The 15164-nt window shown below is 67.3% G+C and overlaps 2 protein-coding genes across 2 annotated transcripts; both read left to right on the forward strand.

Annotated features, from left to right (window-relative positions):
• Positions 1–489: 489 nt before the first annotated feature.
• On the forward strand, positions 490–7333 carry TH (tyrosine hydroxylase). The gene is made up of 13 exons (XM_032879091.1): positions 490–589; positions 1638–1853; positions 3089–3263; positions 3509–3597; positions 3743–3810; positions 4024–4074; positions 4363–4508; positions 4592–4727; positions 4892–4961; positions 5587–5643; positions 5877–5972; positions 6203–6336; positions 7174–7333. The coding sequence occupies exons 1-13, from the start codon at positions 500–502 to the stop codon at positions 7331–7333; spliced, it is 1488 nt and encodes a 495-aa protein (XP_032734982.1). The 5' UTR covers positions 490–499.
• A 2016-nt stretch (positions 7334–9349) lies between these two features.
• On the forward strand, positions 9350–10100 carry INS (insulin). Its single transcript, XM_032879769.1, has 3 exons — positions 9350–9364; positions 9513–9715; positions 9958–10100. Exons 2-3 carry the CDS (start codon positions 9529–9531, stop codon positions 10098–10100), a joined length of 330 nt encoding a protein of 109 aa, XP_032735660.1. The 5' UTR covers positions 9350–9364; positions 9513–9528.
• Positions 10101–15164: the final 5064 nt, after the last annotated feature.

Consider the following 15164-nt stretch of genomic DNA (forward strand, 5'->3'; position numbering starts at 1 on the left):
TCTAATGGAAGCAGGCCGGGCACCTTGCTGGGAAGTCTGGTGAAGAGCCTTCTGGAAAAGCAGACGTGCTCCCAGCATCTGAGGTGCGAGTCGGTTTCTCCTCTCGGGGGTCTCTGGGCCACCTGCCACGTGCACTCTCGGGGCACCCAGACAGCACCTCCCTGTGTACCCCCGTCTCCCCACAGGGCTTGGAGCTAAGGGGACCCAGCTGTCCCCAGCCCGGCAGAGCCCGTCCTCTGGAGCCGAGATGATTCAGAGCGAGGGCGGCTGCCCCTGCTGGGTGCCTCCGGCGGGGCTGCAATTAGATTTAATGGGACAGAGCCCTTTCTCCAGCTCGTCTTCCCGTCTTCGCTCCCGCCCACCGCCTCCCTCAGGCGGCAGGGAGGATGCAAGGAGGTGGGAGGTGGGGGACCCACTGGGGCCTTGACGTCAGCTCAGTCTATAAGAGGCCGCCCGGCAGAGGGCTGCTGGAGGCGAGCCCCGGACCGACGCCGGCGCCATGCCCACTCCCAACGCCGCCTCACCACAGGCCAAGGGCTTCCGCAGGGCTGTCTCCGAGCTGGACTCCAAGCAGGCCGAAGCCATCATGGTAAGGGGGCCGCCGGGGCCTGATGGCCAACATGGGCCGGAAGCACGGAGGTGTCCCCCGAAGGCTGGCAGGGGACCTGGACTCGGGGTCCACACGACGCCCCAGACCTGGCCACGGGGTGGGGTCCTGGCCCTGAGCACCTGCTCTGCCCAGGCTGGGAGGCGCCCCCTGACCGCCCCACTGTGGGGTGGTCAAAGCTCTGAGGGGGCCCCTCCCTGGTGTGTGTGTGACAATGTCCTGGGCCCTGGTGGCAGCTCCTTGCGGGAGGTGCCGGCCACACAGAGGGTCAGACCCCAATCCCGAGCCCAGGGGTAACTGGGGCTCATGGGCGATTGCCATCGTCATCCACCTGTCCACCGGCCACCCGTTCATGCCCACCTGTGACCTCCTGTCTTGAACCCCACCTCCCCCACCTGGCCACCCCGGGACCCCTGGCCCCCAGGACGGTCCCCAAGGGCAGGAGGTCTGTGCCCAGCATCCCCAGCTCCAGGAGACCGGGGGATTGGAGGACACTCGGGCCGGAAGAGTGGTCTTGTGCGTCCTCAGGGTTGTGCCAGAAAAATCAGCTCCCACGCATTTCAGATGGGCCTTGTCCTACGTCTTGAATGCAAACACGGTTTGGGTTCTGCAAACCACCCGCCCCCCAGCTCCCAGGGCCCACCCAGCCTCGCAGGCACTCCCCAACCTGGTTCCCTCCCAGGAACCAGGCCCCACGTTCCCTGCCTCCCCAGTGCTCTGGCCGGTGTCCACCTCAGGGCCCTGAGTCACACCTGTCACCTCGTCCGGTTGTCGACCGGGGACAGAGGCCATGCAGCACGTGGGTGTTGTGGGCACATCCCCCAGCCACGCCTGCCCCCGTGCTGTGGCCCGACTCTTCCTGGCCGTGCCCCCCATCAGGTGGAGACAGGCTCTTCGTTGTGTCCCAGCTGGTGAGGCCTGGGCGGCCGGTCCCGCCCGTGGACACAGCAGGTGCTCAAAGACGCCAGGGGTCAGAACCGGGGACAGGGCGGCCGTGTGCAGGGCAGCTGGGCATGTCCTGTCCCCACAGTCCCCGCGCTTCATCGGGCGGCGACAAAGCCTCATTGAGGACGCCCGCAAGGAGCGAGAGAAGGCCGAGGCCGTGTCAGCTGCTTCCTCAGAGCCCGGGGACCCCCTAGAGGCTGCGGTTTTCAAGGACAAGGACGGGAAGGCCATGCTGAACCTTCTCTTCACCCTTCGTGGCGCCAAGACCGCGTCCCTGTCCCGGGCCGTGAAGGCATTTGAGGTGAGGCTGGCAGGGGCGGTGTGGCTGGTGTGGACATGGTGTCCCCTCCACGGGACTCATACAGAAGCACGGCTGCCCGGGGCCACTGAGGGGCGTGAGTGGAGAGGGTCCCAGGAGCCCTGGGCCTGGGGCTTTGCACCCCCGAGAGCTCTGGAGGTCCCAAGGTCCTCACAGTCCCCCTCATGGTCTCAGGAAATCCCTGAGCCAAGTCCTGAGCTGAGGCCTGACTCCCTGTCACCCTCACCCCCACTGGGTCACACACAGGGTAATGCACAGGTGAGAAAGTGTGGCTCCCAGCAGGGCAGCCTGGAAAGTCGGGGTCCCCGCCCCCGCCTGCCCCTGATGGGCTCCGGCTAATGCGGTGGCTGATGGTACTAGCTGTCTGGGTCACACCAGGCCAGGCGGGACACAGGTTCCTGGCATAGGCGCTCAAATGACATTAGAGCTGGACTCCAGCTCCTGGACAGCCGAGTGGCCCGAGGGCCCATCAAGACACATGTGCCCTCGTTGCTGGGCGACAGGAGGTGGCAGGGGCGGACCGCTCTGCCAGGCTGGTGCTGAGCAGGGGCTGGAGCCCCCAGGCCACGGGGGCCACAGCAGGGTCCAGGGCCCACCCCCAGTCCCTGATCAGGCCACCAGGGTGGCGGACCTTCCAGCCAGCGGCTGGGGACTCAGGTGGTCTGGGTGTGGCTGAGGGACACGTCACATCTCCCAGAACACTGGGTTGAGGGGCTGCAGGGATGACCCCCATCACACAAACCGGACGAAACCCCATCCCCCGGCCGTGAGCCCTCCCCAGGGCGCAGGCTCTGACCGGAGTATGGAGGACGGCCTGGGTGTTCCTGGGAGAGGATGTCCGGGGCGAGGCCGCGGGGCGAGACCTGGGAGCTGACCCGTGGTGCTTCCTCCTTCCCATCTCCCCATCTCCCCTCCCTCCCTGGGTCTGTCTCCCTGTCTCTCTCCTTCTCTCTCTATCTCTCCATTTCTCTGTCTCTCCCTCTCTGTCTCTATCTCTCTATCTCTTTCCATCTCTTGTCTCTCTTGCCATCTCTCTCTGTCTCTTCCTCTCTGTCTCTTTCTTTCTGTCTCTCTCGCCATCTCTCTCTTTGTCTCTCCCTTTCTCTGTCTCTCCCTCTCTGTCTCTTTCTCCATCTTTGTCTCTCTCCATCCCTCTGTCTCTCTCTCCCTGTCTCTGTCTCTCTCTCCCTCTCTCTGTCTCTTCCTTGTTCCCTAAGACGTTTGAAGCCCAAATCCACCACCTGGAGACCCGGCCCGCGCAGAGGCCAAGGGCAGGGGGCCCCCACCTCGAGTACTTCGTGCGCTGCGAGGTGCCCAGCGCCGACCTGCCCGCCCTGCTCAGCTCCGTGCGCCGGGTGGCAGAGGACGTGCGTGGCGCCGGGGAGAACAAGGGTGAGGCTGCTTCCTCTGTCCTTGTGGGCAACCCGTGACCTTGAGACGGAGGTGCAGAGGCTCCGGCAGGGGACCCCTGGGGTGACCACATGTGCGGCCTGGGTCCCCCCACCCCTGCCAGCTCAGGCCCTCTGGGACCTTCCAGCTGTCACGTCCCCCCTCACTCTGAGGAAGACCCAGGGGACGCTGCTTCTGGGTCAGCCTGACACTCACACAGGCCCCTGTTCCCTCTGCCCTCCTTGAAGTCCTCTGGTTCCCGAGGAAAGTTTCCGAACTGGACAAGTGCCACCATCTGGTCACCAAGTTTGACCCTGACCTGGACTTGGATCACCCGGTGAGCTGGTGCTGGCCGAGCTTAGCGGCAGCCCCCAGGAGCCCCACCAGTGTGGCAGGAAGGGGGTGGCGGGCAGGGTAGGGGGTGGTGGGCAGGGAAGGGGCACCTGGTAGCCTCCTGAGCACATCGGACACTCTCTGGCCAGGGTTTCTCGGACCAGGCGTACCGCCAGCGCCGGAAGCTGATCGCGGAGATCGCGTTCCAGTACAAGCAGTAAGGCCCTCGGGGACCCCGACCCCACCCCAGAGCTCCACAGCAGCAGGGCGAGGGCCATCTCGGTCACCAGCACCGTCCCTGTGGTCACTGGCTCGGGCCCCCAAGTCCCAGCTGAGTGAAGCAGGCACCTGCTGAGGCTCCGAGCCCCTCCTGCCCGCCCCTGCTCGCCCTCCCCGAGGGCTCCTCGCTGACCACACGCCCTGTCTGCAGTGGCGACCCCATTCCCCGTGTGGAGTACACGGCCGAGGAGATAGCCACCTGGTAAGACCCCGGGGCCCCTGCTGGGGCGGAGGGGACAGGGAGGGCCGCCTGAGAAGGCCCTGACCATCCGCCTGGAAGGAGAGGCTACTGCTGGGTCCGGGTGTCCCCATGGCCCTCTGTCCCTCGGATCCCCCAGTGGCCAGGGTCTTCAGGGCCCAGCGAGAGGCCGGCAGTGGGTGCCCCCGCAGAGCCTCCCAGGGGGCAGAGCAGAGCTCCCACAGGGAGGGCTGCCCGATGTGGGGAGGGGCCGGGCCAGCAGGCACTGAGGCCTGAGACCCTCGCCCGCAGGAAGGAGGTCTACACCACCCTCAAGGGCCTGTACGTCACCCACGCCTGCCGGGAGCACCTGGAGGCCTTCCAGCTGCTGGAACGCTTCAGCGGGTACCGGGAGGACAGCATCCCCCAGCTGGAGGACGTGTCCCGCTTCCTGAAGGGTGTGCACTGCCGGGGAGAGCCCCGTGGGAGGGGGGTGCCCCCCAGCCTGCACTGACCGCCCCCCCCGCCGTGGTCCCTGCAGAGCGGACGGGCTTCCAGCTGCGGCCAGTGGCCGGCCTGCTGTCCGCCCGGGACTTCCTGGCCAGCCTGGCCTTCCGAGTGTTCCAGTGCACACAGTACATCCGGCACGGGTCCTCCCCCATGCACTCCCCCGAGCCGTGAGTGCACCCCGCCCCCGCGCCCTGCCGTGCACCTGCTGCCAACCTCGCGCCACGGGGCTGGCGCGTGCCTGGCGCCAAGCCCACGGAGCCTGGAGGGAGGGTGTGGGGGCGGGGCTGCTGGCCCCCCAGCCCCAGTGCCACCCGTCTCCCCACTCCCACAGGGACTGCTGCCACGAGCTGCTGGGGCACGTGCCTATGCTGGCCGACCGCACCTTTGCTCAGTTCTCCCAGGTGTGTCCTAGAGGCCTCAGGTGGGGGCCGCTGTGGTCCAGGGCTGGGGCCTGGGGACTGTGGGGGCCAGCGATCGGTGCTGCCTGCCCCCCCGCCCCGTGCCCCTCCACCCTGGCACCATGCCCGAGCCCCTCTGGAGCTGGACGGTGACTGCCTGGGTCCCAGAGGCTTCAGGGGGACGGCATCATCCTGGAATAGAGGGGCGGGGGTCCCATTCTGGGAAAACAACCTTGTAAAAATGAGGAGCCAGCCCCCACGGTGCAGAGAAAACAGGGAGCGGGGCGGGGGGGAGGTTCAGGAGGGGTTGTTGGCGGGGTGGGGGCCGGGGGGCGGGGGGGTTGGGAAGTCTTATGGCCTGTGCTGCCACCTGCTGGCTGCCTGGAAAACCGCGGAGAAGGGTCCTGGCCCCTCGCCTGCTCCTGGGAGGGTCCCTGGATTCCAGGGGCATCTCTGCATCTTGGAAAGATCCCCCATCCTGGGAGGATCCCCATATCCTGGGAGGGTCTCCGAATCCCCAGAGGGTCCTTGCGTTCTGGGGAGTGTCCAGGGGGCCCCTGGAGCATCCTTGCCCCACGCGGGCACCCATGCAGGGGTGGGCTGAGTTGCTCCCTTCCTGCCTCCACAGGACATCGGGCTGGCCTCCTTGGGGGCTTCCGATGAGGAAATCGAGAAGCTGTCCACGGTGGGTGCCTTCCTGGCAGGGCCTAGGGGGGCGCGCTCAGGACACCTGGGTTCAGGTGGGGGGGACCCGTTCTGGACTGAGGTCCCACTTCTGTCCAGGGAGTGAGTGCCCCCTTCACGTTGTGAACCCCGGAGCCCAGCCAGGCCCTGCCGGGGTGGTGTGTGGCAGGGCTGAGAGTCATGGGCTGGTGGGGTGGCGGCTGTCTGTGCCAAAGCTCCGTCTGTCCCCACCAGCTGTACTGGTTCACGGTGGAGTTCGGGTTGTGCAAGCAGGATGGCGAGGTGAAGGCCTACGGCGCTGGGCTGCTGTCCTCCTACGGGGAGCTCCTGGTGAGGCTGGCCCCTGCAGCGGCCGCGGGCCGGAAGGGTGCTCACACTGGGGCTCCCGGGGAGGTGGGAGCCAGGGACCGCCGAGGAAGCTGGTCCTGCCCTGTCCCACCCTCACGATCCCCAGGCCTCAAGAGGACCCCTGGGTGGGAGGGTGTGGGGTCAGGCCGCGGTGCTCCCGTTCCCTCCAGGCCTGGGGTGTGGGGGTCCTGTGACCTACGGCCTCCCCCCAGCACTCTCTGTCTGAGGAGCCCGAGATCCGGGCCTTTGACCCCGACGCCGTAGCCGTGCAGCCGTACCAGGACCAGACCTACCAGTCCGTGTACTTTGTGTCCGAAAGTTTCAGCGACGCCAAGAGCAAGCTCAGGTGGGCCGGGGCTCCCAGGGCCGAGACCCTCCCCCCACTCCCAGACAGGGCCAGACAGGGCCAGCCGGCAAGCAGCGCCGGGTGTGCACACCCCTCCCACAGGAGGACCCCCCCCCCCAAAGTCCCCGGGGGCAGGAGGGGGAGAGCTGCCAGACCGGTGGCCAGGTCAAGGCCAGGTTTGAGGAGGTAGAGTGTGACCTTTCTACGAAGGGTGTGTGGGACCCTTCCCAGCCTCCTGCCTTTAGAACAGCTGGGGCCACCCGGTTGGCACAGAGGAGGGGCAGGGGTGGCTGAAGGCGGGTAGGGGAAGCCCAGGGGGCCTGGAGGGAGCAAGGAGTCTCCAGAGCGGGGGCTGAGGGTGCATGACCAGAGGTGTCTGGGAGGGGCGAAGCCTGATGCCTCCCACTCACTCATCCTCGGAAAGAGCTTTATTTTCCAACCAGGGGAAACTGAGTCCCAGAGGACAGGAGCGGCGTGGACAGGAGGACAGGAAGGGAGGGCTGGATCCTACAAGCAAATGTGGGGACAGAAACAGACCTGGGGCTCTCTGGGGCACACAGCCCAGGAAGGCCTCCAGAGGGGTGGGGTGGGCTTGGGGTCCAGCAGAGGAAAGGCCTGTCCTTCCCCTGCCCCCCACTCAGAGCAGGCCTCGGTCCCCCGTCTTGTCTAATCAGTTGGTCACAAGGAGCTTTTGGGGCCCGGGCATCTCTTGTCCTACACTGATGAAGGAGGCCCTCTACTGGGGACCACCTCCCTGCCCCAAGCCGGCCCTGACCCCCCACCTCCCCAGTGCCCCCAAGCCCCACCGGCTGACCGAAGCTCCATCCCCCGCCCCAGGGACTACGCTTCCCGCATCCAGCGCCCCTTCTCTGTGAAGTTTGACCCGTACACGCTGGCCATCGACGTGCTGGACAGTCCCCAGGCGGTCCGGCGGTCCCTGGAGAGTCTGCAGGACGAGCTGTACACCCTCACACGTGCACTGGGCGCCCTCGGCTAGGAGCCCAGGGGAGGTCCTGAGGTTTCCCCCCGCCCGTCCCCGGCCTGCCCCCGGCCGCTGGCCAGGGGAGGGGTGGGGTCACTGGACGCCCAAGAGCCCACCAGAGAGACCCCCTGCTGGAAGGCACCCCGCAGACTCCACCCGCCCTGCCCCGCCCCGCCCGCGGTGTCCGTGTCCCGCCCACATCGCCCGCTCACAGCCTCAATAAAAGGAAGCAGCCCTCCCAGCGCCTCCCTCTGAGTCTGTGCGCCGGCCTGGGCTCGCACCCTGCTCCCAGCCTCGCCCCCAGGTCTCTCTTCCGCCTCCCTCCTCCTCCGAGACCTCACCGGGCCGCCCCAGCCAGAGAGAAGACACCCTGCTTGCCCCAGAGGACTAGCCTGTGCCGAGCCCCCAGCAGCTCGGGGGCGAAGGGGGCCTCATCCCCGTGGTGTGGCAGCGTGGGGGCAGGGGGCCCAGGGAGCCCCACCTGGGGTTCACAGCTCTGGATTTGGGGGGTGCAATTCCAAGGCAGGGCTACAGGCTGGGCCCTCCCCACAAGCCGGGTGTCCCCACTAGAGGACAGGGGCACAGGGGCCAGCCCGTAGCAGGTGCAGGGATGGGCCCGGAGGCGTCCCACCAGCTGGTTCACAGATGACATCTCTGGGCCTGAGTCCCAGCAAGGCGGCTGCGGCAGGATTCGGGCTGTGTAAGATGTCCCTTGGCTCACTCGAGGGGTCTGGATATGGCCCTCCAGCTGGAGCCCCCCACATCCTCCAGGGCTGGCCTAGCCCAGGGGCTCACTCCTCCCACTTTGCCCTGTCCTCGGAGAGAGCAGCCTGGGGTTTCCCTCTTCCCTGCTGCGGGGTGGGAAATGCCCGCCTGTCTCCCAGGCCCTGCTCACTCCTGGCAGCCATCCCCGCCCCACCCCGCCAGGGCCCTGGCATGAAGCTTTTAGGATGTCAGTCCCGGCAAACTCCTAATCACCCATCAGGGCCCTCCCAGACAGAGACTTCTCCCCAGCCCTCCCCGGTGGTCTGTCTGTCCATCACCTGTGCCTTAAGCACCTCGCACATGCCCAGGCCTCCAATACCTGCATTTCTTCAGCCCATGAGACGCTGGTGGGGCCATCTTTGAGGGCTGTGATCCCCGCTGAGACCTGGGGAAGGGCTGAGGGCTGGCCCTGACACCCCCTGGGGCCTTGGTCTGAGGCAACAGGAGGAGGCAGGACTCAGCTTGTCACAGACACACCCTGGTGGCAAGAAATGGCTAGAGATGGCGGGTGGGGGGGCGGTTCCTGACCTCTCTCCTCGTCCTGTCCAGGGGACAGGGGAGCACCCCAGGGGCCCAAACCATATGACAGCCAAGGAAGTCGCTGGTCTGAAAGGGGTAGTGTGGGGAGCTGGACAGGCCCACCAGAAACAGGGGTGGCACGGAGAAGGAGTGTGGGCAGGGCTACGTGCTACCCCCATAGCAGAGAGGAGGCCTAGCCCGAGTGTCCACACCGCGGCTGGTCCCCACACTCGGCTCAGGGCAGCGCCCTGGGCGCTGAGGGTCTCGGCAAGGCTCCTGTGCTGGGGTGGGGGTGGGACCGTGAGCAGGGACGGGGCAGGGACGGGGTGCTCCCCCCACCCCCCACGGCCTTGCACCATCCGAGGGGCCCGGGGGCCAGACCAAGGACTGTGAGGGGTCCAGGGACCAGGCAGGACAAGCCCCCTCCTCTTGGCCCCAGCTCCCCTGGACTAATGTGGAAAATGTGGCTCAGGCAAGGCCGCGGGGGGTGGAGACATTTGGGCCAGCTGCGAGTGGCCATCAGGCCCCTCGTTAGGACTCTAATGACCCCGCAGCCAGGAGGAGCTGACAGCCAGGAGTGGCTCCCGCGGCCCCAGCACAGGGGAAATGATCCAGAAATCGCCACCTCAGCCCCCCGCCATCTGCCGCCCTGACTGGGGGCCCTAATGGGCCAGGAGCTGGGGTCAGGGACTATAAAGCCAGGAGGGCCCCGTGGCCGCCAACCCCCAGGACCAGCTGCACCCTGACCTGGACAGCTAGCAGGTCTGTCCCCGTGGGCTCCTTGTGTGGGGTGTCTGGGCCCCAGAAGCACGAGAGCTCCTGCCTCAGAGCGTTTGGGGGGTGAGCACAGGGTGAGGGGTCCTGGCTGGGACACATGCCCCTTCCAGCCTCAACTGTGTCTATCCCCCAGGTCCCTGTCCCCCGCCATGGCCCTCTGGATGCGTGTCCTGCCCCTGCTGGCCTTGCTGGCCCTCTGGGCGCCGGCCCCGACCGCAGCCTTCGTGAACCAGCACCTGTGTGGGTCCCACCTGGTGGAAGCTCTGTACCTGGTGTGTGGGGAGCGCGGCTTCTTCTACACGCCCAAGGCCCGCAGGGAGGCAGAGGACCTGCAGGGTGAGGCCCGCCCCTGGCCCCCGGGGGATGTCAGGTGGGAGTGTTAAAAAGAACAATGACATTCCCTCTGTCACGTCCTGCAAGACCTGCGACCTGGCGCGTGTGGGGCAGCGAGGACACGTGCGGGCTCTGGCCTTGGCACCACCCCGGGGGGGCCTGGGGTCCGGTGGGGGGGGCCTGGGACGGGGACAGGCAGGGGAGTGCGTTCTCTCCCTGACCCGCGGCCCGCCTTGCTCCCGCAGCGAGGGACGCGGAGCTGGGCGGGCCGCCTGGCGCGGGCGGCCTGGCCCTGGGTCTGGAGGGGGCCCTGCAGAAGCGCGGCATCGTGGAACAGTGCTGCACCAGCATCTGCTCCCTCTACCAGCTTGAGAACTACTGCAACTAGGACGCGCGCCCCAGGCACCGGCGTCCCCGGGACCTTCCGCGCCCTGCACCCCAAGCGAGTTAATAAAGCCTTGAATGAGCCTGGCTGGCGTTGTCTGTGTGGCATGGGCCGGAGGCGGCGGCCGGGGGGTACCTTCCAGAGACCCCCATCCTGCTCTCTGCACCAGGCCCTCCAAGCTCAGCCCCTGCTCGCTGGGCGCCCGTGGGTAAGCTCCCCCCCCGCCCCGGGTGCTGGGAGGCCCCCACGGCCCCTGGTTGCCCAGGACAGAACAGAGAGAGGCTCTGGGGGCTCTGGGGGGCCTGGGGGCACTGGCTGGGAGCACATTCTCTTAGCGCCAAAGCCTTGAGTTCTCAGGGCCCCCAGAGCGCTTTCCAAGGGAAGAGAAGGAGAACATTACAGCCATTTCTCCCCACGTAACCTGGCGGTGCTCTACTTTGGGAGCTGTTTCTGATGGAGGCTGAGGGGAGGACGGGGCCTTGCAGGGGCAGGGGACAGAGAAGGGCCTAAGAGGCTGCCCGCGGCTGCTCTAGTGCCCGTAGGCCACCCCTGTTCTGGGCAGGCCCAGGGCCGCCCCAGCCCAGCCCAGACCCAGCCGGAGGAACCCATGCGTGTCCTGGAGGAATCAGGAGCCACCAAATGGCAGCTTGGGCTGCAGGATAGACTCGGACCCTGTGGGCACTGGGCAGGGACCTTGGGCTCAGCATTCAAGGGTGTCTCGGCTGTGTCCCCGCAAGGACTGCAGCCCACAGCGCCCGGGTCGGGTGTCCCTGCTGCCCTGCGGCCCTCTCCTCCCGCTCAGCAGCCCAGACATGGTGGTCAGTCCCAGAAGGGCCCTTGGGCCTAAGGACGAGGTCACTTGGCATTCAGGTCTTTAGGGTTCCTCCGGTGTGGGTCCACTGGGCACCCCGCCTAGGCCATCACCTGGTGTGCCAAAGAGCCTGGGGGCTGTCTGGACTGGCTGTGGCCTGGGAGGTCAGCGGGTCACCCTGGCTGCTCACCAGCCCGGCCAGCTGGCCGCCCAGGCCAAACCAATCTGTGCCTCTCCTGAAGGCTCCGCCCGGGCTCGGGGCTCGGGATGGCTGGGCCTGGGACTGGGTGCTCAGGACCCCTGAGTCTGCAGACCACTCAGGGGCGGCCTCGTGGCCAGAAGTAGATCCCCCTCCTGGGAGGGCCTGGCTGTCTTGGCGACCTCCCTGCAGCCCTCTGGTTCCCTCCTGGGCCACCCCCTCCCCGTGACATCACCCCCTCCCCGTGACATCACCCCCCCCACGTGGCTGGTCCCCAGCTAGCTCCACCCCTGGAGCTGAGGGCAGGACACGGGACCTGGAAGAGAAGGGAGGAGGCGGCTGGCATCAACAGCAAATCGTCCATGGGCACACCCGGGCAGCCCCATCCTCGGGGGTAGAGACAGGGGCGTCCCGCGGGAGTTGAGGTACGTAAGCACCCACAGCCGGCCTGGGCGCAGCTGGGATGGGGAAGCAGGCCCCTGGGGTCAGGGTTAGCAGTGGTTAGCCAAGCCCATGTCCTGGCTGGCCAGCTCGTGGGCAAGACCCTGAAAGATGACCCAGGGGCCCCCCTCCCCCTCAGGTGCCAGCAAATCCCGTGGAGCGGGGAGCAGGAGTGTATGGGCCCTCTCAGCTGGTGGGACCCCCAGTGCAGCTGCTCGTGGGTGCCGCTGGGGGTTCGGGGGTGTTCCGTTGTGGGGGAGGCTCAGGAGAGGGCTCATGTCCACTGGGGGGGTTGTCCACCCAAGAGACCTGGTCATGGTGTGCGGCCACTCTTGGGCCCCCTGCCTGGGGCCTGTCTCCCACTTCCCTCCTGAAACTTACTGCGGCCCTGAGACCCAGACCTTCCTGCCGAGCCTCTCCCACCAGCCCCTCAGTCCCCCACGGCTGTGTTCTTGACAAGGCAGGCGGGGACTCGCCGTACCCCCCTCCCACACGTGGATCCCAGAAGCAGGGAGAAGTGGACGTCCACAGTTGCCAGGGTCCCCGGGGGCAGAGGTGTGGTCAGACCCAGTCTCCTGCTGGGCACCCCCCTGAGCCCTGAACCCCAGATGCCCCAGTTTCCCAGAGCCCCCAGGTCACCCCATGGAAGCCAGGCCCACAGACCTTGGCTCTGCCACCCCCTCCCGGCCCAGGCTCCGCCCCTTCTGGGAACTGGGAGGACAGTCGTCCCATGGCCTCAGACCCTGCCTGCCCTTGGAACCTGGGCTTTCCTCGCCCGCGGGCCTGGCAGGGGCACTGCCGTCAGCGGCATTCTGTCCAAATGTCTCTTAGCCACGGACAGCGGGATGTGGAGGAGCAGCCGCTTGACCATGCTGGGTCCCCCAGCCCCTCACCGGAGGGCCGGGGTCTCCCAGGGGATGCTGCAGCCCCACCCCTCCCCATACGCTTGCTCTCCCGTCTGTCCCGTGTTCCACCGTCACGAGTACCAGTGCGGTGGGGAGACCGAGGCTGGAGCCGGGATGTGTGTCCTCGGGTGCCCGCACACGGAGGACACGCTGCCGGCGGTGCCGTCTCCAGGCTGGCTCCCCAGATTGCACCTGCTCCTGGCACCGACAAATTGGCCCTTCCTCCTGGCCCTGGGGGCAGTATTTGCCCTGTCCTGTCAGTAAATATTTACCGTCCTCGCCGTTTTCCAGGCCTGAGCAGACCCTGAGGGGCAAGGGAGGCAGATTCAGGGATGCTGGAGCATTGCTCCGTCCCCCACTGCCACCCTTGGAGGCCTGGTGCCGGGTGGGGGGCTGGCCCAGGAGAGGGAGCGAGACCAAGGACCAGTGGGCTGAGCTCCCGGAAAGACCCCCTGGCAGAGCCCCGGCTGAGCCCCGGCCAGGGTCTGCGTCCCGTTCAGCTGGGAGGGGAGACCCCTGTGTCGCCCCCTTAGGGAGCCCGTCGTCGGACCCAGGCGGGACAGACCCCCAGCGCAGGTGGCTTCCAGGAGCAGGCACTTGTCCAGGCCAGCGAGGGGGCCGGGGCGGCCATTCACAGACGTGACCAGCAGAGGGCACCAAAGCCCCACTTTTGACGCGGTCGCTGGGTGCTGTCCAGGCCAACAGTCGGCTCTGAAGAGGTCCGAGCGCCTCCGAGTTCCTGCCAGGGGGCACTCACCGGGGCTGGGGAACACTGGCTTTAGAGGCCTTGGCGTTTAGGACGGGGATGGTCTCAGCCCCCAGCCTCTGGGGACCGGGCCTCCCCGCGGGAGCAGCTGGACTAAAGCACCAGGTCCCCAGCATTCTGGGGGTCTCCAGTGAGAGCCTGAGCCCCGGCCCCAGAGTGGCGGGGACCTGGGGCCTTGGGTGGGACGTTCCTGGGGGCGGCTTCCTCCAGCAGCCCCTAGCCCACACGGTGGCTGAGCTCGTCGCGGCCCCGTGTACAGTGGGACCCTCTGCTCACGGGTCTGCGGGGCTTTGAGGAATTGGGGGCTGGGGGCTGCGGGGCCGGTGCTTGCTGTCAGGCCAGCTGGCCCCTCGAGCCGGGAGGCTTCGGTGAGGCAGGGACGCTGGGACCCGGGAGGCCTCAGGCAGGGCCCCGCTGGGGCAGGGGTATTTCTTTCCCTTGTCCAACCCCGTCCCCACGTAGTGCCAAGAGGAGAGAGGTCAGTTCCAGAAAGAACATTTTGGGGTCGGAGATGGATAGGGGTCTGGAAAGCGCGGAGATAAACAGGGTGGTGGGGGCCGGGCCTCCCCCCGCCCTCCTTCCAGCACTATTGTTTCTGGCCTCAGCACAGGGACAGCGAGGCAGATTCCTTCGAAAGTGGACGCTGATGGGGGGGCCTCCCCATTGTCTCACCGCCGCATGGTCAGGCCGCACTGGCGCCAAGTCCCGCCAGCGCACCGTCCCCACACACACCCCTGGGGCCCGTAGCTCCCAGGTCCCTGCCAGCCTCATCCCTCCCCCTGTCCATCTGCAGCTGGGGGAGGACAGGTCCCAGTGGGCTCCAGGGCTCCATGGGGGGGTCCCTGAGGCTGCCCCTTCTAGGGCAGCAGACTCAGGTCACCCCATAGTTCCTACAACCCCCAAGGCACTGGGCTGAGACCTGGCATCCTGGGGGGCACTGCTGGGCCCACGACTACGTCGGAGCTGGAATCCGTGAGGCGGGGGGCGGACGTGGGTGCTGTTTCCCGGCTCTCCTCATCCAGAGAGGCTCCCAATGTCCAGACCCAGGAGGCTGAGCCCCGGACCGACATTGCAAGGTCACCAGGGGCTGAGCCCGAGCCCCTCAGCCGCACTCAGGGTCCCCATCTGTGAACCCATGAGAGCCGGACCACTCCAGCCTAGAGGTCCCCAGCCTGGGGGTCAGAAGCCCCCGAGCCTCTGGGCTGGCCCCGCCCCCTCCAGCCCCGTGTGGACTCGCTGCTGAGCCATCAGAACCTGGGGGGGAGGGGGCCCATGTTCCCGGCCTCACTCTGACCCCCTTCCTGGCCCATCTGTGTTTTTGGAAAACAGAGCCAGCGTCCAAGCAGCCCTGCCAGCTTGGAGCCTTTCCCGCTGGGACCCCGAGCCCGCTCCTTTGTTCTTCAAAGGCCGTCCTCCCTTCGGAACCTGGCCCAGCTCCAGCCCAGCTCCCGCGGGGCCACCTTGCCTGCCCCCCAAACACCCCAGGCCCAGTTGCTGAGGGACCTTGGAGAGTCTCTTCCCTCCCTAGACCTCCGGTTCTGAACTGCAGCTCAATCCTGCATGGGTACTCAGTGGGCCACAAGGACGGGGCTGGGAGGAGGTGAATTTGGGAGGCCTGGGATGAAGCTAAGGCTCTGGCCCTCCCTGACCCTCCCTGACCCTCACTGACCCTCCCTGACCGTCCCTGACACCCCCCAGCCCTCCCTGGCCCTCCCTGACCCTCACTGACCCTCCCTGGCCCTCCCTGGCACTCCCTGACCCTCCCTGACCCTCCCTGGCCCTCCCCGACCCTCACTGACCCTCACTGACCCTCCCTGACCCCCCCCAGCCCTCCCTGGCCCTCCCTGACCGTCCCTGGCACTCCCTGACCCTCCCTGACCCTCCATGGCCCTCCCCGACCCTCACTGACCCTCTCTAGCCCTCCCTGACCCTCCCTGACCCCCCC

This window comes from Lontra canadensis, unplaced genomic scaffold, assembly GCF_010015895.1.
Source record: "Lontra canadensis isolate GAN:19392208 unplaced genomic scaffold, GSC_riverotter_1.0 scaffold66, whole genome shotgun sequence".
Classification (NCBI taxonomy): domain Eukaryota; kingdom Metazoa; phylum Chordata; class Mammalia; order Carnivora; family Mustelidae; genus Lontra; species Lontra canadensis.